Source organism: Pezoporus occidentalis, unplaced genomic scaffold, assembly GCF_034315485.1.
Source record: "Pezoporus occidentalis ecotype Australia unplaced genomic scaffold, CSIRO_AGI_Poc_V1 ctg20, whole genome shotgun sequence".
NCBI lineage: Eukaryota > Metazoa > Chordata > Aves > Psittaciformes > Psittacidae > Pezoporus > Pezoporus occidentalis.
The window spans coordinates 6,185,746-6,212,905 of NW_026913856.1; the positions used below are offsets into that span (position 1 = coordinate 6,185,746).

Sequence of the window (27,160 nt, forward strand, 5' to 3'; positions counted from 1 at the left end):
AACATGAGAAAAAGGTGAAATAACAAAAAGATTGATCTTTATTTCAAGATTAAAGTTTCAAAAGCTTAAGATTTGAACTTTACTTAAATCTTTTGAAGAAGTTTGAAGAGCTATTATGTAATATATTTCATTTCAGCTATAGTTGGAAACAACACTATCAACATAGCATAAAAATACTGGTTTTATCATGCTTCTATTTGTATTGCAATACAATACAAATGTATTTGTATTGCAAGAGTAAATATCTCTCAGGATTTCTGTCTGAAATTTGCAGGCTCAGGAAGGTTGTGATTATTCAAGATAAGCTTCAGGCAAGCCTTAAAAAAACATGCTATTAGTTTTGTGCAGATGTAGACCTGTCCTGGGTTCAGCAGTAGCAGTCATTTTTCCCCTTCTTGGTAGCTGGTGCAGTGCAGTGTTTTGACTTTCAGCTCGGGAACAGAGCTGATAACAAGGATGTTTTGGTTTGGCCAAGGACTTTGTGAGCCTCATGCTCTGCCAGGGAGGAGGGGGAGCCAGGAGGAAGCAGAGACAGGACACCTGACCCAAACTGACCAAAGAGGTATTCCATACCACAGCACGTCATGGCCAGGATGCAACTGGGAGTGAGCCGGAAGGGCTGGGAGACTGCAGGGTTGGAGGAGGTATCGGTCAGAGCTTGGTCGGGCTGGGGGGGGCGAGTTATCGGTCGGCTGGTGGTGAGATGATGTATTCTCTTCCCTTGTTATTTCCTTTATCATTATTATCATTGGTGGTAGCAGTAGTGATTTGTGTTATACCTTAGTTACTAAACTGTTCTTATCTCAACCTATGGGAGTTGCATTCTTTTCGATTCTCCTCTCCGTCCCTCCGAGAGCAGGGGGAGGGCAAGAAAGGGGGGGAAGTGAGCGAACGAATTACCTGACTGGGTTTAAACCACGACAGTCCTTTTTGGCGCCCAACGTGGGGCTCGAAGGGTTGAGATAAGGACAGATTTGACTGGATTAATAGTCACTCGTCACAATGCTGATTTATTGGCTCTCAGAGTTGTTTCTCTTGATCTCACAGCTTCAGAATGTTGTAACTTACGTAGAGCCGGTATTTGCTGTGTTAGTGTTTATCAAGTATGGGGCCTGGGCTAAGGTTCTTGTCTCTCTGTGCTTTATGGCAATGGCTTGTAATACGGGCGGGCTCCAGCAGCAGGGCGGGACGGACGTGGCCGTGGACTTGTACGTGGCCGTCCGGCTGCTCTTCACCGTCCTGGCCCTCACCCTGCTCTCCATCTTCGTGAGGCTGCGGGGAGCCGAGGGGGAGCGGCCCCGGGAGCCGGCGGCAGCCGAACCGGCCCGGGAGAGCGGCCCCAGGGAGCCAGCGGCGGCGGGAGCGGGGCCGGAGGCCGCGAGGGGACGGCTGCCGGTGGAGGAGGTCGGGGCGGTCGAGGAGAGGAAAGAGGCGGCTGCCGAGCAGCGGGAGAAGGCGGCGGAGGAGCCGAGCCCCGCGGAAGAGCCGAGCCCCGCGGAGGAGCCGAGCCCCGCGGCCGAGCCCAGCCCTGCGACGGCCGAGAGCATTCCCCGGCAGCCGCCCGCCGAGCCCCAGGAGGATGCAGGAGACCACGCAGCATTTCCCAGCAAGGCAGAGGAGGAAGAACTGGACTCGGGAACAGAGAAGCTGGCGGTGGCAGAGCCGGCAAGCACAGCAGCTACACCAGCCCCAGTGACAAGCACAGCAGCTACACCAGCCCCAGTGACAAGCACAGCAGCTACACCAGCCCCAGTGACAAGCACAGCAGCTACACCAGCCCCAGTGACAAGCACAGCAGCTACACCAGCCCTAGTGACAAGTACAGCGGCTACACCAGCCCTAGTGACAAGTACAGCAGCATCGTGTGAGAGTTCTGAAGGTTTTGAATGGCCTTTGGGCATCCTTGGGACCTGCCTGCTGATTGTGATGGGGATCAGCATGTTGGCACACACACAGACTGTGTTCTACCCACAACCATTTTGTCTGATCTCAGAAGTTAAGCAGAGTCAGGTTTGGGTCTTGTCTGGGGTTAGACGACAATATAGGGGGACCAAGAGATTTTCCCCAAGGCTGGAGAGTCATGAGTGGCAGGGTGTGTGGGACAGTATGGGCAAGTATCTAGTCCACTGGGCCCCTCCAGTGCTTTGGAAGCATTGGAGATGGAAGGCAGCTGTATGGAGTCCCCAGCAACAAGCTGCAGAAACTGCTGAAGGGGACAGTGGATTATTTTGAGCCTGGTGGGCCCATGGCACTTCAGGCCATCAGAGCAGAGATGCAACACAGAGATGGACTCATGATCGAGGGGTGGACTTAGCAATGGACACTATTGCCCAGGTTCTTCACAAGTGTGAACACTGCACACAGTCTCTCCTGCTCTGGAAGACTGTTACAAGAGATGGAGCCTGACATGGACCAGATGGACACAGCAGCTTTATAGGGACTGGTCCATGCACTAAGATAAGAGTGCACTGAGATAAGAGTGATGGTATATTGAAAATGTGGGATCTGAGCATGACGTGAATGGTATGGAATAAGGGGTGGATAATGTCCTGGGTTCAGCAGTAGCAGTCATTTTTCCCCTTCTTGGTAGCTGGTGCAGTGCAGTGTTTTGACTTTCGGCCTGGGAACAGAACTGATAGCGATGTTTTGGTTTGGCCAAGGACTTTGTGAGCCTCATGCTCTGCCAGGGAGGAGGGGAAGGCGGGAGGAAGCAGAGACAGGACACCTGACCCAAACTGACCAAAGAGGTATTCCATACCACAGCACGTCATGGCCAGGATGCAACTGGGAGTGAGCCGGAAGGGCTGGGAGTCTGCAGGGTTGGAGGAGGTATCGGTCAGAGCTTGGTCGGGCTGGGGGGGGCGAGTTATCGGTCGGCTGGTGGTGAGATGATGTATTCTCTTCCCTTGTTATTTCCTTTATCATTATTATCATTGGTGGTAGCAGTAGTGATTTGTGTTATACCTTAGTTACTAAACTGTTCTTATCTCAACCCGTGGGAGTTGCATTCTTTTCGATTCTCCTCTCCGTCCCTCCGAGAGCAGGGGGAGGGCAAGAAAGGGGGGGGAAGTGAGTGAACAAATTACCTGACTGGGTTTAAACCACGACAAGACCTCATCATGTGTATTTCTTGTATTTTCTTAGCAAGTTTAAATGCAACAGTTTTGTTGCACTTTGTTGTGTAAAAGCACAGATTTAGTAAAACAGAACTAATCTAGATCCCCTCACTATTTAATACAAAAGTTTAAGTGCATGTGATAACAGAGAAAAAGAAAAGGAGATGTGGGGGGGAAGAGCTGTGTGAGCATGGTCTGGTTGTAACCCTTGTACCTGTGTAGCAAACAAAATAGTTTGCAGGCTTCAGCTGAAGTCTCATGTGGATGTGGTGCCTGAAGAGGCACATGGCTCTCTGTCAGCTCAGTGGGATGTCACTAGACACCTGCCTACTGGTCCTGCTTCATTACCCAGATGTTCAGATCAGCATCTTTAATCTGAGCTCTTGTGCTTAACTGCTGTAAAGATTCTTAATAGTGTTGACAAACTGTGCTTTCATACTGTCCTCTGCACATCTTACTTTAGAAGGGCTGAAGTTTTGAGGTCTACCTGAGTGGCTCTTCACACTGGGTTTGCAGTCAGCTACAACGGGGTGGCTTTGAATAATCTTCCTGCTAGAGAATGCCTATCAACTCAAGGAGGTGGAAATAATTGGAAACAATGTTGTCAGAATTCACAAAAGAATAATAGGAAGGAATCCTTTTGTACAAATATTCTAGGAGAGCAACTGGGAGGACAGGTCAGGGACAGAGAGGAGGGGAGGTGGTCATAATTAGGTAGAAGTTGTGGCAGGCAGAAGGGGTCATACAGAGACCTAAAACTGTAAAGAAAAAATGGGGAAAAGGGAAGTGGGAGCTCATAAAAAAAAAAGAAAAAAAGAAAAAAAAAGGAATATCATGTAAAAGAAAAAGGCTATATCTATTCTTGCAGGCTTCCTCAAACTGTTCATGCCCCCTCCCTCTTTTTTAGTTTCTCTTTGAAGCCTGTAGCATGAGCCTCATAAGACTTTGCTAAGATTATAATGCAGTACTTCAGCACCACTCTCTCTTGTTTACGTGTCCATTAGTTCAAAGCCATAGACAGGCAATTTATTTGGTATGAAAAATGTCACCTATGGCACCCTCATTTGCATCTGAAAATTGATTTTTGTCACACTGGGATTTTAGTACAACCTCTTTTGGCAGCCAACATTGCCACAAAGCATAATAAAAATAATTATGTGACCACAAAAGCAGGTAAGGTTCACTGTAAGTTTTTAGTCTATACAGAATTATAGTTGGCAAGGCGTTATTGATGGGACTGTGAGATTACCTGGGGTAATCCTTCTTGATGATTTGATATTGACACCTAAACTTAAAACACAGCTTGTGATTGCTAGCAAAGAGCATAACAGCATAATGGTATTTGATTATGTTTAGTCAAACATTCCAGTATGATAGCAGAATATTAGAAATGTCAGTTGGACAATGGATGAACTATTAATTAAGATTTTTAAGATGACAATTATTGGGTGATGGAATGTTTTTTAAGAAAGAACCATAAACCACCTTTTGATGATCAGTTAAAATATGCTACCTACTCAACATTTTTGCAAGTGCTGTTAGTTCATTATCCACTTTCTGATGTATTTGGCACTTGGAGTCTGCCAAGTTTTTGTCTCGTCACTGGTGAGATGGTAAATGAACATGGGAAGATGCCATTGTCCATTGTGATACTGAAATATCCTATTAATTATCAGTGTTAAGTTGCTCAAGCACTTTCATTAGTTATTATGGCAAAACAAATCCCCAGGGTGAGATATATTTATATAACAAATTCCTCTAAAGCTGAATCAACCGTAAATGGATTATGCAAACTTGTTTCCTTTCTTGTAGATAAATTGTTTTACAGAAGTGCTCATTATGAGAAAGTTCCTTGCCCACTGTAGTACTTTATCAGGACAGAATAATCTACAGCACCAGTTTCAATAGTAAAAAGACACCATTCTTTAATATGAATACAGCTTTTAATCTTAGCTCAAGATGTTGGTTCTTTACTTTTTTTTCCCTGCCTTCTTTAAAAGGCAGGCAAAGGACGGCAATTTGTAAGCTTGTATTCCTTAAGCCAAATTTCTGTATGCAGCTATGAAGGGAGCGATGTGCTATTAAAAATGGATGAGCATGATCTGACTGAGGTGTGTGTTACAGAAAGGAGGGAGGAAAAAAGTGATTCTTTATTATTTAAGAAATTGTTAAGTCTTTATGCAAACACTGAAAGTCTGCAGTGGAGAGCTTTGGTTTTACTGAAGACATTTTTTGCTAAAATCAAAATTTATAACTTTGTTTATTTATCAAATAGATATTCACTGTTTGAATATTTCATTATTTACACTTTGACATTTGACTGAATATTGAGAGAAGTGCTCAGAGTGTGACAGCAGTTCTGGCTGGTTTTGCGGAATGCCTTTACTAGGATTTATGAGATTGGCTGTTAAACTGTAAGCAAGGATTTTGCATACATATTTCACATCACTCAATGCTGTTTCTGCTAGCAGAAGGATTTGATCATAATCATGGGTTAGTCATAGTTCATCCAGAACTAAGCCTGTTTTAAACACCAGTGACACAAATATTTTGCATTGGTGTCAGGCTTTAGCTGCTAGGCACACTTGCTGTCACTTGGCAATCTCACTGGCATTAGTTTTTAGCATTGCTGCTGGCTTGCAAGGGAGTACCATGACAGTCAGAGACTTTACTTAATTAGTAGTGGGATGAGGTGTAACTCTGTTGACTGTTAACAGCTGTCACTAGAAATCAGACCCAGAAATTTTATCTTCGAATATCACACAATTCAGCAGAAAACTCAGATCTGCTTTCTTCTGTGGGAATGGTTTTACTGTCCATTAGTCCTTGCAGTCTGGGTTTAAATATTTACAGGGAAAAAAAATATGTTACTGTAGTTTTCTTAGTTGCCCTCCATTGTTTTAGCACTATTTCTTCCTTCAGAGTTTGTTTGGTTTGTTTTTCATTACTTTGGCTATGTTTTTAATGTAGGTTTTATAGTTTGTAGAACTAGCGTGGATCTCATTCTGAGAGTGTGCTCAGTAACATAGTTTTACCATACATGGCTCTCTTTGACTGAAAGAAGCAGCCTCCACTAATAAAATTCTATATTTAGTTTTGAACCACTGATTTTGCTTTTATAAACTGTTGTATACAATAGAAAAATCATTCTTCTAAGTGGAGAAACAGGCAAATACACGTAGTTCCTTTACAGAAGCCAAAAGGTGTGAATTTCTGTTTCTCCTACTGATAATATCAGCAGAAATAGCACACTACTGTATTTCTCTATAGTCTGCTATGAAATACTAGTGAATACTTTTTTCAACCTTATTGAATAATACTTGGCTCTTGCTATCAATATGAACAAGACTACTTGCTTCTCTTTCTTTACTTGCTCAAATTTCTGAAAAAGGCCAATAATTAATTACTTGACTCTCCATGACTTTTTTTCTGATTTAACTACTTGTTCTTTAATCTATGAAAGTACTAATCCCTGGAAAGTACTATTGGACAGAAGAGAAAACCATTTTTACTATGTAGATAACTAGTAAAATGAATTACTGCACAGGTTCCATTTCATTCCATAGCAAGATTATCCAAGCCTCCGTCTTGTATTGTCTTCATGTTTCTTCTTTTCAGACAAGTAAACTTCCTAGGCAATGCTCTCCACTGATTCCATGTGATTCCTTTTTCAAAATTTTGGTTTTTTGTTTGTTTTTTGTTTTTGCAATTTATGCCACTAGTTCTTCAAGTGACACATGCATTGCTTCCCCTGTCAAGTCATTCAGATCAGAGATAACCTTTTTTTTCATCTCATGCTGTAAATGCAATAAATCAAATCCTTGCCAAAAGCAAGTTTTGAATTTTCTATCATGAAATTTGCATTTCATGCTCTGTTGCTTATTCATAGAAGCCATCCAATCTGAAGAGAAAAATAAATCCACATGACTTGTGTAACTAATACAGACAAATGTTTCTAAGCAACTGCCTGAGCAATCTGAAGATCAAAAATTACTCATCTGAGAAACTTGCGTATAATGGCAGATAATGTATTTGTTCTCAGATTTCAGGGTCTGTTAATAAAGAGTCTGTAAACTGAAACAGGACCAAAAACATATCCAATTATAAATGCTTCAATTTATTAACCTGTCGCTATTAGATAAGTTCAACAAAATGAAGCTATTTTACTATTCTTCACTGTGAAATGGTCAGGCAATAACAACCAGAACCTTAGGTGACATGCGGATAGTTTGTAGTGTTATGTTCAGATACCAAAGGGAGTGGTGCAAAGAAAGTTGAATAACACAGAGTAGAATTAATTTTCTTAGGTTCCATGGAAATACTGTACTTCATAGAAGCAACATGCTGTGCACAATCTGATACACACAATGGGTCTTTGGTTACATTTTAAGGCAGAACATTTGTACTTGGCATGTGTGACAAGAACTGACAAATTCATCTTACAAATTCATAAAGCCATTTAAATACAGTCCAGTCTGGGGCTAGCTGCTTGATAGATAATTATAAGGAGTAGAGAGAGTCTGCTGATTTAGCTCAAGCTGTGAGAACTCAGGTTTTTTTATTCTCGAATTGTCCTGTTTAAATTCCAATATGTCAGTAAAGGCAGCAGACATCACAGGTCTGACTTTAATGACTTCAGTGACTTTGGGAGCAAGGCAATGCGTATAGATAAAAATAAAACTTATCTGACAGAACTGAAAAAAAATGAAATATGAACAAAAAAGTGAAGTGGAAATTAAGGGTTGATATACCCTGTTTTAGTCAAAGCCCCATTTTTTGGATGCACTTGAATGTATCACTTCCTTCTGAAAAAGACACCAGATTAGAAATCAAGATATCTGAGTAGAGGTTTTAGATCTGTGGGATGTAAGTGCTAAAATAATATGATTCATTGGAAGGTCTCTTGAAGTAATTAATAGAACAATGCTGAATCTGTCTTCTCTGCCCCTTGTGAGTGCTTTGACCGCTGACTTATTCAGTCACACCTTTGTAGTCAATAAGGAGCTACGAAGTGCTCCAACACTGCCCTGACAGTTTTGGATTATCACTTCTTTTTAATAAACTTGGAGGCTGCTTCCAAATGACTGGAAATCCAGAGCAGGAATTCCATGGCCGATGCTAGAAAGACAGTAGTAGGAGTAACAGTGGTGTTGCCAAACAGGTGGCATGCAGGCTGGGAGTCAGGATGAATCTGTTTTCTCTTGGTAAGGAAACTTCAATAAAACCTGTTTACTTGTTGTGCGCAGGGAGTGACTGTTCTCATCCCGTGAGGACACTCAGTTAAAAGTCAGCAGGTGTTAAGTAGGGAATATAAATAATTCTATGCTATTATGTCTGCATGTTGTTAGGGTCAAATGCTCAGACCCAAATGTAAATTTTAATGAGGCACAGTACTGAGCTATCAATGTCACACTTCATGTATTGTACTCCAGTTTCAGCAGCTATAATCCAGACAAAAAAAACTTAAAACCATTGTAAACTGTACCTCCTGCCATTGTAGGCTCTTTTTCCTGAAATATGTGGCAATTAATATTGTTAGCAGCTTGATGTTACAGCTCATGAATCATTGATCTCTTCCAGTATAGCAATTAATTTGCTTCTGATTCCTGACAGGTACATTCTTTGAATTTCCTGAATTAGACTTAATTGTCAGCATGTGATTAAGGAGAAATGTGAGAATCCATTGAGATCTCCAAGCCTATGTCTGAGTCTCCATCTTTCACATTTCACTTTTCTTTTGGAAATGCTCTGCAAAAGAGCCGATCTTTGATTTCTCACCCCAAAATAGATATGGGAAAAATCAAAAACAATATTGCTATTTCTAACTAGCATATTTTACAAGTTCTGTGGAAGTTGGATCTAGAAGTAAAATTTGCGTGAATGACTGGGGTTTTTTACGTGTCTTAGTAGTCATACTTTTGAAAACTTGATTTAATGCTTGTGAATTTTTAGATACCTCTTATCTAAGTTAGAACTTCACCTGCATACTCTCCAATAATAGTATGTGGGTCATTGAGACTGTCCAGACTAAGGAAAGGTTGAGAATTTAATTGGGTCGCTACGATGGGGAATGAATAACATAGGTCATGTTCAAATCATGTATTTTATCTTTGACAAATGCAGTTGGATTTGACTACAACTCCTGTACCACACAGATAGATAGCAATAAGAACTTGTCCACAAGACACTGCAATACTGTCTCTTTATTTTTATCACAGAATAGAATTAGGCTTCAGGTATCCAACAGTTACTCTCTGTTAATTTGTTTGTATTGAAGAGTAAAAATACAGCCCTAGTTGTGAAGTGGATTAATACACTACAATTTCAGCTCTTTGGACTCAGTTAATGCCTGTTAATTAATTTGTTCTGAGTAGCTGGACAAAGTGGTGAAGTGGATTAATGCACTAACATTTCAGCTCTTTCAACCAACTTACAAATCTAGCTTGGTGAATGCAGGTTTTTTTTGTAGCCTGGATGTAAGCGGGCATTTTGTCTTCATCACAGACTACCACTTCATTTGTCAGTCTGGCAGCTCCTGTATACGAAGGCACAATAAACCAGCTTTGTAGAGCACCACACATGCACAGTCAAGTCTAAGAGAATATATCCAGACTATTGTGCAGATCTGTAATCTAAACATAATTCATTCCTGCTTTGCTGTCCTATATAACAAATTATTTTTGCTAGGAGTTAATACAGCCCTGATCTAATGGAGGAAGGAAGTGGTGCAGGCGCATGAGTGCCACATTACATTCCATTCATGCAAGAGTGTACCAATACTAATGGAAAGAAAAGTACTGAAACTCCCTCACAGTTAATCTGTACTTGATTACTGCAACAAGAAACAGACTTCTCAGATTCTTAATCAAAAGGGTTTTGTTTTTCAGCATGAAGCAACTGGCAACTTTTTTCTTTTTTCTTTTTTTTTTCTTTTTTCTTTTTTTTTTCTTTTTTCTTTTTTTTTTTTTTTTTTTTTTACCCATGCTGAGGTCTCCTATATGCAATCTCTGCTGTGCAAAAACTATGATTCATCTTGGTACGTTCAACTGACTGCACATACACAGTGCATATTGCCAAAATGTATGGGGTAGGGTTGTAGGACACACAGTCCATGTCTGCTTAGTGATCCTCCCCACAGCCTCCCCTAGGTTTTGTGAAATCTCACACCAAAGGCTAAATTCCTGTCCCACATGAGAATTATATAGCATGGGAAAATAAGAGGTTTTTCTGGACAGTCAGGATTACTGATGTATTGTGAGATAAGGAAGAGATAATGTTTAATATGCATATCAGTCCAACAGGAAGAATTAATTCTCATTTTAAATAACGATATCTTCTTATTTAAAGTGAGAAACAATGACATGGAAGCTTTGGAACCCCTGGATCTGTTGGTAGCTTAAGGGTCTTTCTGTTGTCCTGCTTCGAGTTGCTGCCTTCACCAATGCCACTGTTTGACAGAATTTGTACATTCCTTGAATTGCCTTGGCTGGCTGCACATTGAGAAGATGGCTGGGGAGGGGAAAGCAGGGTCATGGATATGTTCTGTCGTGATTTGATCAGCTGTAGACTGATCTATTGCAGGTACAAATCTGTCTGCTGAGGTATTTTGTGCATCTCATGTCAGCTTCCAATAAGAAAATCAAGGTCTAAAATATGGTATTGTGAGGAATTGCTGTTACTTTTCTTGTCTTGAATAAGTGAAGAAGCTTCACCAAAAGAGTTCCCAAATGTACCAGGATTTGAGAAATCTTGATACTGGCTTTGCTTTTTGGTAAGGGAATGGAACTGGTTATCTGATAAAGATGGGTGAAATAGGGAAACTTTGGAGTGGTAATGCCAAGACAGATTTTGCTCAAAGGGGTGGGAGAGAGAAAGAATATATAAAAAGTAGGTATTTCTGGAAACAAGAATGCAATTTTGAGATGACTTCAGTTTAGGTAGAATTCTTTTAGAATTCTTAGGTAGAATTAGGTGTTCAAAAAAACCAGATTCAAAGTAAATGTTAAGGAATATTTTTTTTCAAAAAAAAAATAAGTCTTGCAGAATTACGCTGAGACCTGGAACAAGAGAAAGTGAGGTTACTTTTAAGTGCAGGAGGTGCAGAAGAATCGTGCAGTGTTTAGAAAAGAATGGCAGGGTAAATAGTGTTTGGAGTTAGAACGTACAAGGGCGTGGAGTGACAGGACAAGGGGAATGCCTTTAAATTCAAATAGGGTAGATTTAGATAAAATGTAAGGATGCTAAATGTTCTTCACTGCGAGTGAAACACTGGCACAGGGTGCCCAGAGTAGCTGTGGCTGTCCCATCTCTTGCAGTGTTCAAGGCCAGGTCGGACAGGGCTTGGAGTAACCTGGTGTAGTGGAAGGTGTCCTTGACCATGGCAGGGGGTGGAACTGGATGAGTTTTAAGGTCCCTTCCAAACCAAACCATTCTGTGATTCTATAAGATGAGGGTTTGTTTTGTTGAAGAAATGGAGATGATGAAGAAACTGAGAGATAACATGGAATATGTGGCAATAGAGCTTTGAAAATTTGCTGAGGAGCAGGACTGAGAAGGTTTTAATTGTAATCACAGCTGGGAGCCTTGTAAGGGGTATGAAGAAGTGTATTTTATGCATCCATTCAGAAATGGGCTGAGGACTGCAGCTACTAGATCTAGTAAAAGGTACACACGATTATTATTACTTCAGGGCATCATGAAATTTATGCATTGATACAATGCAATGGATTCCATAGCACTTGAGCAATTCTGAACACAGATCTAAAACATGTTCGTTTTCTGTATACTTATTGCTGACTGCCCTGCAGCAAGGTATAGAAAGCTTTTTTTTTCCAAAGCAGGGCAATTTCTGCTACAAACAAGTTTTATTTTACATATGAAATGTTTTTTTACTAGAAATTGCCCTTATATGCTAGCAGTAAAACATGGAACTTCTTGTTCATGGCTGCTTGTGTTTTCCACACTCGGAGTTCTCAATTGCCTGCTACTGATCCATACATGTTGTGGCCTTATAACAGTTACTACCCCCCAAAAAGTTTCATCTTTGATTAATTTACTATGCCCTAAAATTGAATATGTGTTGTATGTGTTCTTTCTCCTTTCCGCTCTGGAAATCAGGGTGTTTTCAACATGTGTGAAGCTTGCTGGGTGCTAAAGGGAAGCCCTCACTTTTTGAGTTCCTCCAATATGAGTGAAGAAAGGAATCCACTCAGTGGACTCAGCAGGAATATTAAGTGTAAGAAGTTAAGGCTTTGTGTCCATGCTGTGCAATGAATTTTCCATGTATCTTTGGTTAAGCCTCAAAGGGATCAGATTTGTGAAACATTTTTCTTCAGAACTCCTCTATGAATCTGGTACTATTTTCAATAGCAGTTTGGTATCTAACCCAATGGGATATACTTTTGTTTAAAGGAAAAAGGAAAAAACAAAAATTACCAACTGTTTTCAAGGCAATTTTTTGTTACAGGACACTTTTCTAAGTCTTGTCTGCTTTGGCAATTGCATCAGCAAGTGCTTTCCTTATTTATGCTGCATTTACCTAAGGTGCTGAAGGCAGGGAGGCGTCTTTAAGAATTTTGTTTTTTTTTTTTTCTGGTATGCTGTAAAAGCAGCCTTTTGTTTGCAAAAGCAGTTTTTGTTTGCTTTGTGACCAGTGTAAACACACTAGAGATGAGGAGAATGATATTTTTTAATGGGGATAAGTTGTGTGTTAGTGTATCCTGGTGAAGACAGAGACAGAAGGTCAACCATTGGCTTGTCTTTAAGACCATATTTACAATGCTGTTTGACAGATGCAGTCAGTCAGAGCATATTTGGCTGTGTATAAGGGATACATCATTATATTTAATGAGCAGTGTAGAACCAATATGAGATTTCCTGAAAGAAGGGATGATTCACATATGGCTCAAATGAAAAAGACACTAACTAAATGATGACAAGAAAAGTCTGAAATGTTAATTTAAAAAGGGAATAGGCGCTTGGCTGTCATTTCTGTATTATTCTCAGAACAGGTAACTCCCATGGTTAATGTGTATGGAAGGAAAGTTAATGGCATTTAGTCCATTATCATCTTAGAAAAACTTTTCCCTGACACAAAATAAGGCAGGTGTGAAGATAAATGAAACTTGGAATAGAAACAGGACTTTTCCAACACAAAAGATGCTGCAGAGGTTCAAGGCAATAATGGAATGTATAATTTCTCAAAGCAAAAGTTCAGATTTGTCTCCAAGATACCTGACATTTTGTCATATATGCATTACAAAAGTACTTTATGATAAATTTACATTAAAATAGTAATGATTTACACATGATCAAATAATTTAAAAAAGAATAGTAATTTTTTTCCTAATATGTTTTCTTGACTCCCCTAAAGATAAAGGCAGCCTCCATCCTATGTACCTATAGCACAGCTAGATGAATTGCACAGAAGCAAAGCTGTAGTCTGTGTCTAAGTTAATGGGTGTATTGGTTAAGCAGTGCACGTATGTGTCTCTTTATTTGTATAACAATCATAATAGTAGGAACATCCAGCCTAATTAAAACAAGTTCCACCCACAATTTCCATTACCCAGATGTTATATCTGACTATGCTTCACAAGCCTGGAAGCTTATGTTCTCTGAAATACCTGATTCCCCTTAGCATGCTAGATTTTAGCTGGATTTGTTTTTCTAAAGTATACTTTAGGGTGACATTTACAGCATTGAGGACAGCCTACTTTTGAGCAGATGTTTGTGTGTATGCCATTGACCTTTATAATTCTTAATTCACTGAGTTAATTATTTGTTTAAACAGTTTTTCTCTAACTTACAAGTAAAGTTCCAGCACATTTCTTAGATTTTCGTATCATAAACAATGTGAGAAAGTATTTTCCTCTTTTGACACATTTTAGAAAAATCTCACTGTTAGTACTTCTGATGATAACAATATTCTGGCGATAGAAACAATGTAGATAAAGCAACTGTTGCAGCACAATTGTGAAATTTCAGCTGAGAATTATATGAAAATTATTTTTTCTTAAATTGATCTACATGCTGTTTTAGTTTTTCAGTTTTATGTAGTGATGTTATGTTGTAGGAAGACCGATATACTCCTGAATATCACATCCCATGTGCTATTTCAGAGGAATATTGCTTGCAACAAGTATCCAATTAATTTTGTTTATCTTTTGGTTTTGGATCTGACTCCAGTTTATGCCATCAAGCTTAGTATATGAAAACAACCAAATGGCATGAAACTCAACCATTTCTCTGGCCACCAGAGTGGATTATAGATTGCCACTCCAGCGAGGTTTCAAGCCCTTATTGTGACAAATCAATACGAGTATTCAGCCACCTTATTCCCATGACAAGTTCTAATGAAATTTTCTTTGCTAAGAGTAATGGTGTCTGCTACTGGGCAGTGACTAGTCCATTCATTCAGATAATCAAGTACTGTAATGCTCTCAAGAACCCCTGGTAAAAAATAAAGAAAAAAGAAAACAGGGTGGCGAGTTCTCAAGGAATCTGGGGAAATTGCAACTCACATATCAGCATAGTTTGGGCAAATTGGCATCTTTCAATAGCAGCCTAACTTAAATGCTGGGAAAAATGAAGAGGCTGTTTGTTGCTTGCTTAATGTGAATAGGTAGTCAAGGTTTATTGACAGTGAATCAGCGTATTGGGTGCTGAACTGTTGCTGTACTGATTCCACATCTAGAAAGGGAATTTAACGAAGTCAAAGATAGGGTGTAAACGCTGTTTACAAAATGGTGGTCAGTGAAATGATAGTTGGATTCTGATCACCTAACCCACTGACCACGAAAGTAGCAGCTGAAAGATGATGATCACAGATGTGATATTGAAGCAAAATAGCAAAGATAAAGAAATGATAGGATTTCTCTACAACTCTTTTGTCTTAAAAAGGAAAAAAATAAATAATCAGAAATCTAGAATTCTTATTTTTGGTGCACTTTTCTTAAGAAGGCATATATTCATTATAATAGTGTCCTGAGTTCAGCAGTAGCAGTCATTTTTTCTCCTTAGTAGCTGGTGCAGTGCTATGTTTCTGACTTTCAGCCTGGGAACAGCACTGATAACACCGATGTTTTTAGTTGTTGCTAAGTAATGTTTACTCTGACGGAGGACTCTCTGAGTCTCATGCTGTGCCAGGGAGGAGGGGAGGCCAGGAGGAAGCAGAGACAGGACACCTGACCCAAACTAGCCAAAGGGGTATTCCATACCACAGCACGTCATGCCAGGGATGTAACTGAGAGTTACCCGGAAGGGCTGGGAGACTGCGGGGTTGGAGGAGGTATGGGTCGGTGCTCGGTAGGGTGGGGTGGGGCGAGTCATCGTTTGGCTGGTGCTGAGGTGTTGTATTTTCTTCTCTTGTTATTTCCCTTATCATTATTATTATTGGTGGCAGCAGCAGTGATTTGTGTTATACCTTAGTTACTAAACTGTTCTTATCTCAACCCCTGGGAGTTGCATTCTTTTCGATTCTCCTCTCTGTCCCTCTGGGAATAAGGGGAGGGCAAGGTGGGGGGGGGGAGTGAGTGAATGAGCTGTCTGACTGGGTTTAAACCATGAGAAATAGATATATTTTACATTTTACATTTTGCATGTGGTTGATGATTCTGGACATGAGGTTCCTCTTATACAAAGCAGCAGGCATGAGAAAAGCGGATGGTAATCACAGCCACAGGCTGCCTGGGTGTTGGGTCAATACCATCCATCTGGGACGTGCCATTCTAAGATCTCCAGACTCCTGGCACATAAATACTTGTCTGGAATTGTGGCTGCTACAAAGACATGGTAGGTTCTATAGCATTTGATCAGCAGATTCCAGTAAAGATAACTGAAAACTCCTTTGTGGGTTTCACTTTTGTCAAGGGGCAAAAGAAAACTCCTGTTATAATGCTAGCCTGGTATTCTAGGGAAATTTGAAGCAAAACGACAAACTCTGTCTGGAGTAATTTAATATCCTTTGTGAGTTGCTTCTTCAAGAAATTAAATATGTGAATTCAGTAAGAATTATTATATATGCAATATATCTACCATAAATGAGGATCTTTCCAATGTTTTAGCTGTTTAATCAGGTGCTAAGCACACAGAAATACAGATTCCTTGGCTTCTGTCTTATGTACTGGTTGAGGATTAAGCTGTCATTTGCAGGTGCTTGCAACTAAGTAAAATGTTCTTTTTCCCTGTTCTTTAGAAATGGGAAAATCATCATGGTAACCACAATAGCAATGAATTATTAAATGTGTTGGTGAAGTACTCTTGACCTTGTCTTTCTTTCTCTTTACCTGCGTTCCACAGTGATGCTTTTGGCTGCTCATTTAATCAGTCATGTTGTTGTTAGACACCAGGGGATGAGGAGAAAGTGAGAAATCATAATGAAGATATCATTATTTAAAAAACAGCAGTAAGATCTGAAGAATAAACAGTGTGAAACATACTCAGAGAAGTGCTTACAGTTATGTTCCCAGTCTGCAGAAACTTTCTGCTCCACGAAACAGACTTACTGTTTTAGAAACAAAACCAAACAAATAATGCTATTTTATTTGTTCCAAAGTCGTTCTCAGAAATAAGGATTTGAAGGCCATAAGTTGTACCACCCTGCTTTTTTTAGAGCTTTACTTCTTCGTATTAATGACAATTAATGCAGAGTTGACCATGGAATATAGTTTGGTTTTTACTCCCATTTGTGGACCTTCAGAGAAAGTGTGAGGGTAACCTGTCATAAGAAAATGATGAATTAATTGCTTTTGGGTCTATGACTACCAAAATTGTGAGAGGTAGATATTGAAAACCTGAAAATTCCTTTTACTCCTCAAACTAGTAAGGAAATCAAAATGGAACATTGAAGGTCAGGTTGGATGGGGGCCTGAGGAACCTGATTTGGTAGAAAATGGCCCTACTCATTTCAGGGGCATCGGACTAGATGACCTCTAAAGGTCCATTCCAATCCAAACCACAGGGAGATGCAAATCTGAATGTCTTGCCCATTTCCAAAGAGCCCTGTATCTGGGAGCTCTTTCCATTTTCACGAGCTGAAGCGCAACCAAGAAAATAGGAGTTAGCGCAAGTGAAAACTGTAATGAGTTGAGCACTGCTGCTGCTAAGCTGAAGAACTGATAGTTCCTTTTAGACACATTGGGAGTCACTTTTACTCTCCTTAGAAATGTCATAGACACACGCCAGCCACACTGTCTGCTGTGTTTACAGTGTGATTTTGAAAGCTTACTGCTCGGTGCATTTGCCTTTGAAAATAATTCAGCTCTTTCTTTTTTATTTGACACTTCAAATGTTTTTATCTTGAACTTTTTCATGAATTTTTATTAAGGAAAATTCTTTTGGGAGAGGAATTGAAAGACAAAAATAGGGACCCAAGTGGCCCGCAGGCTGAAAGTTTAGAGAGAAGTGTCAAAGCCTTTGGGAGAGATGGGAACTCTGTTATCAGGGTGAGCCTCAAGAAGTTACGAAAATTGGCAAAATTGTGAGAAGGAATTCTCTGCATGGCTCCCACTGCTGTTTGACTTTATGATGACTAAAGCTAACTGTTGAAAACCAGAGTTTCCCTTGCTGCTGTTTGTTGTCAACTTTGAAGAGTGATGCTAAAGCTAGTAGAGCAGTGTTTTGGTGATGATAGGCTCATTAGGTGGGAGGCACCCATATTGATGGCAGCAGGGGCAGCCTGTGGATTTCTTGACTGATGGATATCCAGATTGTGGCACTAAGAAAGCTCAGTCAACTTTACAGTTTTATAAAAATACAGCCAAGGGATGCAGCTCTCCTTTTGTAATAAAGTAGCAGCTGTTAAAACAGTAATGTGGATTCCAGAACTGATTGAGAAGCTTAGGTTTTTGGAGTTTCTGCATTAAAAGAGCAGAGAAAAGTGTTACCTGTAGCATGTAACTACCTTATTGGAATTAGGCTTTTAATTTAACCTATGATTTCTTTTGTAAAACTGTCACAACAACCTGAATGAATAGTAGTGATTTAAATCTTTCAGTTTCATAATTTCCAGCACAGTACAGATTTGTTCCTGGTGTTTGCTGTGTGTGGAATTTTTTGTTTGGTTGGTTTTATTTTCCAAAAAGGTGCCTGGATCAATGGGATTGCTCTGGGAGTAAGGGAGAGGCTATTTCTGACCTTGGTAGTAACTGTGCTTGGAGAAAATTGTTGCAGAGATGGTAGGAAGAAGCAAAACGAAGAGGGTGGTATCGGAGCAAATGCAGCTCATGCAGAGAGAGCACTGAGAAGATCAGAGAGCAGACGGGGAGGGAAGGCAGAGGTGCGATGTGCAGAGTTTTCAAGGGGCCAGAGGCCAATGTGAAGAGCTTGCTACAGCTCATAAAGTGCTGAATTGACTGAAGCTCAGTTAGAGCTAAATAGTCCAGAACATGCAGCAGAAAAAGGAAGGCTTGTGTATAAACCATTTCTACTCTTGTTATTTCTGATATGATAGCATGAAGTTTCCTTTAAGGAAAAAACAAAACAACAACCAACCAACCAACCATACCGAAAACAAAACAAAACAGAGCAAAACAAAACCAATCCCAAACAGCCAACTAAAAAAAAAAAAAACTAGTAGTTTAGTAGTTGATATTCTAACATAAACACCTTGGTTTTGGTGTCTAGTTTTCTTTTTACATTACAAGTTTTTGGTGTTTATTGGGAGTTCATTAATGGGACAGCCTCAGCAAATTCATGTCTATATTCTGTGGGATTAAAAGCCTGGTCTGAGAAGCAATCAAATATAGATGCAACCTGAGGTGTGAAAGACATTTGAAGTTTGGTTTTTTACAGGTGTCATACACGTATTTGAGGTAAACCACACCTTGCTTAGGGTTTATTATTTAAACAGGTGTCAGGTTAGGGCAGTAGCCACATTTGCTTAGGTTTAAAAGTAGTCTACAGGAACACAAAATGAGCATGATGTGTTGACTGTTACTATAATAAGTGCAGTAACCTAACCAATTTAAATAAATAGTTTGATGCGTTATCACTAGTTGCTGGAAAACATATAATACAAACCTTGAAATCTGATAGTTCATGTTAATTTTGCTTAAAAATGCAGGGAATTGAAATAGCAACTGAATATTATTTTGGAAGTTTTTGTAATTGGTCATTTTGTCTTTTAGGAAATTCTTAAGGTAGAAAACAACCTTGGATTTCTAAGACAAAAACGGGCTATTTTGTCATCTCCGGTATTAGTTCCTGAAAATCAAAGAGGACCGTTCCCCAGATATATTGGCAAGGTAAGTCAACAAGGAACTGGACTTAATTTTGATATCAATTAATTGATCTATTTGTCTTAAAAATTTGCAATGCCTATCATGTTGGCAGTAATATCCCATAAAACAATCAGAAACGTGAAAATGAACAGAGAGGACTGTTTTTCTGTTTCTGTTGCGTAGACAGATGAAAATGGCTTTGTGTTCATGCAAACATTAAAAGAATATATTGTGGTAAAAAGCAGTAATCAGAGATACATGTTTTCATTCAGCTGCTTTCTTCAGTAGGGGTTGCTACCTGCCTGCGTATCTGTGTGTTAGACTGGGCTGAAGTCTAGACCAGGAATGTTATGAAGAATATCCTACTGCATAGTGTGGATTATCTTGTTTCTATTCTAGAAACAAGACCTAGAAGGAATTCATAAGGTATTATGTGTAAAAACGTCTTCATTTGATTCCTTATATAATTTCTAGTGTCCAAAGGCAAAATAAGTCTTTGAAAATTTTTTAGTTTTATTTTTTATTGTTTGCAAATGTCTGATATAGAAGAGGAAAGCTTTTTTCTTGTGTTTGCAGGAAACCAAATGACAGTTCTATCTGCCACTTTTCCAGAACTTCAGATAAACAGCTTTATATACCAGATATCTAAACCTAAAATACCAGTAGTTGTTTGAATGGCTATTTAGGCATCAGAAGTTATAAGCACATTAATATATTTTTCATGTTGGCAGTTTTGGAGCAGAGACCTTTATGCATTGCTCTGACTTCAGTAGATGTATTAATGACGTGACGGCCTATGCAGCTGTGGAGTCTTTTCCTGATTCCCACCTATATGATCACTAGAGCTAAATGCACAGCTTGAGGGCAGAATTTTACTCTACAATGTGTAACTTAGCCAGCTGGCACCTAAGCATTTTTTTTTAATAATAATGAAAGTTTGGTTTCCTATCAGTAAAAGGAAAGAATAAAATATAAAAGTTTCATTTTCTCCCCTTTACCTGTCAAAAATTTACGCCAATCTGATAAATTTCTATAAGTTTTTCTATCTTTCTGAAGTACTTTTTTAATGTGTCCTAAACTTTTAAAAGCTATTTCTGAACTTTTCAGTTCATGTTTCAGTGTTTGAGAATTAACAATCAGTAACTAAACATGTGGTCTGGTTTAACATAAAAGTTAAGTTTCCAGTTGCACCGTGAGTGTGCTATTTTTCCCTTTCTTCAGTAAATTACCAGTGTAGCTTATTCATCTGTCCTGACTGCCTTTAGCTTTCCAACCCATGCTACATTGCCTGGAAATGCATAAGGTTGTTTGGAAGTGATTGCAGCAGCCACTACAGTTGAACTGCTTGTTAGCACTTATGTGGGAGCAGGGCACATGCAAAAATAAGGCAGCAGGGGAGAACAATTAATGTACTCTCACAATTAGAAAACAATAACGTAAACAAAAACATATGGGTATTGTGGAGGACTTTCTTCGTGAAGGTTTGGTAATATAAACCAGGAAGGACTTATTGCATGGGACAAATGAAAAAATTGTTTTGCTTTAATTGACTACAAAAATTCAAATTAGTATTTAGCTTAACAAGGAAATACATGTGTAGAGGTTGCTCTTTGTGCTGTCACTGGCTTTCTGGCATACCTGTTTAGGAATTAGATTATTGTCCTGCCACTTCCACACCCTTCATTAGGGAATCTCTTAATTAAATAACTATCAATCATAGACATGCTGTGCTTGTAGGGAGAGAAATCTCACCTTTTAGCAGAACTTAAACTTTTGCATTTTTTCTTTCATTCCTGAGGGAAAACAGCAAGATTAAAATATTTTAATAAAATGTTGGTAATATGAGCCTTTGACCAGATGGCCTAGGCTACAGCTGTTGGCTATCATTGTGTTTTCTTACATCTTGCTGATACAGCACAGGTATGTGATACTCAATTTTTAGTCTCTATGTTACTTTTCTGGTTTGTCCACATCAAGTAAAATGAAATACAAAGCAGTGGGATGCAGGTTTATCTTGTAATTATGGTGGCAGGTTATTTGCCACTATGCTACAGAAATGTCTCCTAAGGCTAACTTGAGAGTGGTGGTTCTATGTATCTTTTTGATGACAGTCTCCAGACAGAGTTTAACTGTGGTGATAAACTGCATGATGGTACTTTTTGAAGTTTAATCCTTACACTAATGCAGAGCTAAAAGTGCAAGAAGGTAACTGCAGAGAGGGCCAACAAGTTCCAGCTCTTCTTCCAGTCATCAGGAGAGAAGGAAATCTACAAAGTGAGAATGTTTTGATATAGACTAAAAGGATTTGCTTGGATTTTATTGATGGACATATGATGAACCCGAGATTTTATTATTTAATTTAAAGGAGTTGTCCTTTATAAGAAAGAATATTTTAATTGTTGACACAGAAGATCTGGAAGCCGTGAGTGGCCTAATAAAAATTGGCAGGACTTTTTATGCTCAGTGCAAGCCAGAAGAGACTTTTTTCTTTGTTACTTGGCTCTTTTGTCCTTTTGGAAGGAGGGGGTGTTTGTTCAGATGTTTTTCATCACAAAGTGTGTGTATATTCTCTGCCCCTGCTCTGGGCTCTTGGACAGCTGGCTTCCAAATGGCAATTAGGTGGCAGAACTGACCGAACAGAAGCTCAAGAGTAAAAGCGGTGCAGGATAGCAAACAAGATAGAAATCTTGAAGATTTGTGAGGAGGTAGGGTGTTTTTTCCTCCTTCAAGCATTTAAGAATTTGAGGCAAAGAGAAGACACAGCTTCTGTTAATGTAGCAATATTAAAAAACCTGAGGAGAGGATAACTGAAGATAACTGGATGGAAAAACTGCTGGAAGCTTATTATTTTTGAGTGGCTATCTGATTGAGGCTATTTATATACGATGAATTATATGCTTCACAGAAAACAACTGTTAAGGACTGAAGATGCAGCTGGAAAAAATGCCAAACTTCAGGAAAATGTTTGAAAAAAAACTGATAGAAGTATTAAGAGATGATCATGATCCACCAATGTGTGAAGAAAACCTAGAAAGAAGGATTGTACATACTAGAGGACATGTAAATGACGACAGAGCAAACAGTGAAATATAAGCTGAATTAACAAGTGCATTTGTCCTAGTGGAAAACTAAGCAGAAAATGAGGGAATGGGGAAAACAAGAAGTGGAGGAGGAAAACGACTTAGCTTATAGCTAGGATGGGTATTCAAGTCTGGAAGATAATGGTGTGCAGTAACAGAGAACAGAATGATGTGCAGACCAGAGGAGCTATACTTAAAAGCCTTTCCAACACTAAGAGAGAGATCTATGTGTCTGCTTAACCAGCTTCTCAGTTGATAAACTTCTGAATCCCAACTCTTGTCCTGAGTCTTCATGCAAGTTACTAAAAATGATGCAGAAGCATGTGAGTGTTTCTTACTTTGGAACTAGAAGCGAGTCTGAGGTCTGGATTTTTTTTTTTTTTAATATTAATTTGTTTGTTTTCAAATTGTTACTACATCAAATGTAATAAGACAGTATTAATAAATAAATCTCTTTCTAACCCAGCAAGAAAGAGACTGTGATTAGAGAAAAATCAAGTTACGGTATTAGTACAGTAAAATTGGGCAGAAATATATATGAGCTCAATTTATTCAGCCTAGTACAGTGTTTTCTGTAACTCCAGAGTGAGTCTAATGATTTAAGTGAAAGGAATACACTGGAGTAATAACTAATGGATATAAATTTTGGCTTAAGATTAGAGAAAAAATTCTAGTCCCCAGAGAAGAGGAATTCATTTCCAACAGAAGTACTGAGGAGGGAATACAAAGTTTGATAAATATATGATCACAGTTGCATAACACAGTTGCTTCTGATCCTGAAAGAACAGACACCTGGAGGTTTCCCTCTATTCCAGTGTTCTTGAAAATGTGTAATACCCTGCTGAGTCAGACCTGAATGGACCACTGGAGATGTCAGAGTTTAGCATCTGATCAGATTCATGGCTTGCAGGAAGGAATGGCACACTTCTGACCTTCATGGAAAAATACCAACCTACCTCAGCAATGAATATGATGAAATGAACAGCACTCCATTAAATTAAAAGGTTTTCAATGCAAGAACATGAATTATTAAACTACGGCATATTAATTTTCATTAAAGGGCATGTATTTGATGTCCTAACAAACCGTTAAGTGAAAACAGCACTTTAAATTTATCTCTTTTTCTGAAAGGTTTTTCTTCGAGCTTGGTTTTTTTTCCTTTTTTTTTTTTTTTGTTTAAAATATTGGTAGTCACACAAACAATTCCAACAGAATAAATTTCTTCTCTTTAACCAAACAGAATTTTAATTGAAAGCCTTGTTAAAATACTCCTGTTTACTTAAGATCTTTAAGAAGAATCTCCTGAGCATCAGATGCCTTGGAAAACTGCCAAAGGATAATAATTTACCATTATTTTTTAGTGTTTTATGTTGTTAATAAGATCAAAAGAATTTTTAAGCATTTGCGGAATAGTTTCTAATCTAGTTACTATGGTTACAAGTTTGCTGAAGATAAAGCAGTTCTATAGCAACAATGGAATTAAATTTTCTGCCCAATATTGAAATCTCCAGTACCTAATTTCCTGCTTCATAGTAAATCATGCTAATGACTTTAAGGAGAACACCAAACAGAAGAGATCTTACACTCTCAAGTTGTTCAGCAAACCGTACTACAGTTTAACTGTCACACTGTTTATGTTAACTTTGATCTCAGAAGTTGATATCTTAAACTGTGTTACAGACAAAGGTAAAGGGGAAATCAGTTTGTCCCTGCCAGTAAATTACTTATATAGAATTACTAACATGAAAAAAAAACCCTGGCAACTTATTTTCATTGACATAGTAATTGAATTTCAGACTGAAGTTTAAGGAAAATGTTTTCATTAACTTTAGATGCAACAGCTGTTTCACCTCTTCATAATGTGTGTAGTTTGTGTTTTGTAGGTTTTGTTTTTGTGTTTTTTTTTAGTATTTTTTATTTTTTCTTTAACTGGTTATAGGCTTCTTTGCAAAAACAAACCCAAAGAATCTCCGCAAAACTCCAGGTGTGTTCCGGCTTCCCCATCCCAAATAAACCTCCAGGCTCATGTTTTAAGAATCACATGTAGACTGTGATTTTACTTAGTCTTACTGAGCATACTATGAATGGAGGGTGCCATCAAGAGCAGCAGCCAGAAAGCCCCTTCTAGGAATGCAGAAAAATAGTTGCTAAGTTGCTGTTCCCTGCCTTCATTCTCTATGGTTTTCATGAAACTGTGCTGATTTATTGTTAACTTTAATTTTTACAGTCTTCCAAGATGATTCTATATCCTGCAATGATTAATGGAAAGTCTTTTATTATCATTGTAATCAATGATCCGTTATAGAAATAAATTTTTAATTACAGAAACCCAATTTCCTTTTGTTCTTGAAAGCTAGTCTGATCACTCAACTTTCTTTAAAATCACCTCAAAAGAGAAAAATCTCTTTCTGCCTTCAAAATGTAGCTAAAGCAAATGAAAATTCAGACAACTGTATTCTGGATTAACTTGATTTCCAATGTTCTGTAATTACATTAGCAAGAGTGTTGTTTCTTGGTTTGGTCATCATATTCTTTAAATTTTCTGTGGCTGTTTATGAAGTCATGCTAATTGTTGAAAATCATGTATTTGGGATTAAAACGCAGGAATCATGCCCTTCATACTGCATTTATACACACATACATGCTTAGAAGTGTGTAACATCCATGAGATTGTGTAACATACGTGAGAACAGAATTGTACACACATTCCAGACTTTCATATGCTGTCTTCTTCGTTGATGCTGTTGACTTTTTATGTGCCTTTTCTCCCCTTTTAATCTATAAAATGCTGCTGTGAGTACATATTGCAACTGCTGGAAAGTCTCCCAGTTTCATCTCCTCTGATGTCAGCAAGTATCACTTGCATTCTTCTCCCATATCTTATTTTTCTGCCATTTTACTATCTGCCTCATATTGTTAAAGAACAGGTGAATAACATAGAATAAATATTTATACACATTCTCCCTCAAAATTGAAATTATTGTTCAAATATTTGCACAAACTTGCCAGCACAGTATTTTAGTGATTTTATTTAGCTTGAGTTGCAAGTTTAGGCCGAGATGTAATACTCCTCATCATTCAGCACTTCCATGGAGTGCAGTTTGTTTAAATACAGCCTAAGATATTTTACCACATCACTGTACAATGATGTCTGACCTTAAGCACATTGAAGCCAACAGAAATTCTGCCATCAAAGTGGGAACGGACTTTTGATAAGAACAACAGTATCTGGATATTGTAGGGTGGAAAAACGGACACTTGAAGGAAACATGAACTAAGCTGATCATGTACATATCAGGTTATACTTTATTTCACTATGTTTATAGGGAAAATTATTTAAGAACACTTGGCAAATAGGATTTTAATCAAGGTTCATTTTTCTTTTTTTTTTTTCACTAAGTATTTTTGCCCTGCTTCAAAGGTTTTCCTTTTCATTTCTACAATCTGTGGATGAAACTATTAAGCTTACATTTTCAATTGTGCTTGCTGGAGATGAGAATGGATTTTGATAATAGAAATCTGAACAACAATTAAGCCCAGAAATTGAAAGTAGTAGTGATCCCTATAATCCAGTAATGTGTGTCTTAATGTACTTCTTTTACTTTTTAGAATTAAAAAAAAAAAAAAAGAGAGAAAAATTGTGAATGTAGCAGAGTGTGGTGAGAACTGAGGAACTGAGTTGAGGGGCTTTATTAATTTAGCAGAACTTAATGCTCAAACCTTATTTAGAATGTGCTAGAAGTATTTTCACAAGCAGTAGAAGTGATGATGGCTGGTTTCTTGCAAATACTAGTTTTCTGCAACAAACCCAGGTCCTTATATCTGTGATACCTCAAGCAAAATGACTCTAATTCCACGGTGCCCTCAGCACCACTGGTGTTATTTCCTACTTTCTGGCATTTCAAATTGGGATGAGAGGGAAAGTCCTGTAGATACAGGCTGACTGGGCAATGACTATACATGTGCAAAACAGAAACTCATCCTGCCTTTCTGTCTCTGCAGGTGTTAGTAAGTCTTTTTGCTTTAAATTGCTACAATTTTCATGGAGCTTCTAGGAACTTTGTTTTTTTTATTTTTTTTTTGGGGGGGGGTGTGTGTGTGTGTAAAATTTGTTCAAAACTGACCAATAGAAGCAGGTGTTTAGCATAGCAGCCTTTCCTCAACTGATTCCTTTTTACCTGATAAAAAAATACCTTAAATGTTTATTGAAGAAGCTATATTCCTTGTAGTGTTGGAATAATGGTTAAATCAGGCAAATTCAGAGCAATGTCTGCAGCAGGGAACTTGCAAATTATGTGAAAGAAAAATTACAAGGATCTGTAAGAATTTTATCTTCGGTAAAAATTAATGAACAATACAGAGGATGATGAAATTGTGTAAATAGGAAAACATAATAAATCAACTTCATCCATTATTACTGTGCTGTTGGGCTTTCTAATCTGAATTTGCTAAGGGTCACCAGAACATGAAAATTAATTTGAATTAATAGAATCTATTATACATGGCTTAATTTTTTAAAAAAGTCATATAGTACCATTACTGAAATTTATTAGTTTATTTTCTCATGAGAATCTTAATTATTATTTAATAAATTATCTCCTTTAAAAAGAAAAATGAACACAATCATAATATAGTCAATAATGTTTTGGAAAAAAATGTGATTATCTGTTAATGAGAAATCTTAGAAACCAGGCCTGTTTTTTCCTTTAGGGGGTGACTGATGAATGGATGTTCTTTGTAAGTA

At 38.4% G+C, this 27,160-nt stretch overlaps 1 protein-coding gene across 3 annotated transcripts in view; it reads left to right on the top strand.

The window, feature by feature from the left end:
- CDH13 (cadherin 13) overlaps positions 1-27,160 on the top strand; it is a 523,969-nt gene that overhangs the window by 187,457 nt on the left and 309,352 nt on the right. For all 3 annotated transcript variants that reach the window (XM_062618325.1, XM_062618323.1, XM_062618324.1), the window contains exon 4: positions 19,244-19,360. In XM_062618325.1, the coding sequence (XP_062474309.1) occupies positions 19,244-19,360 (117 nt within the window). The remainder of the gene's footprint in view (positions 1-19,243; positions 19,361-27,160) is intronic.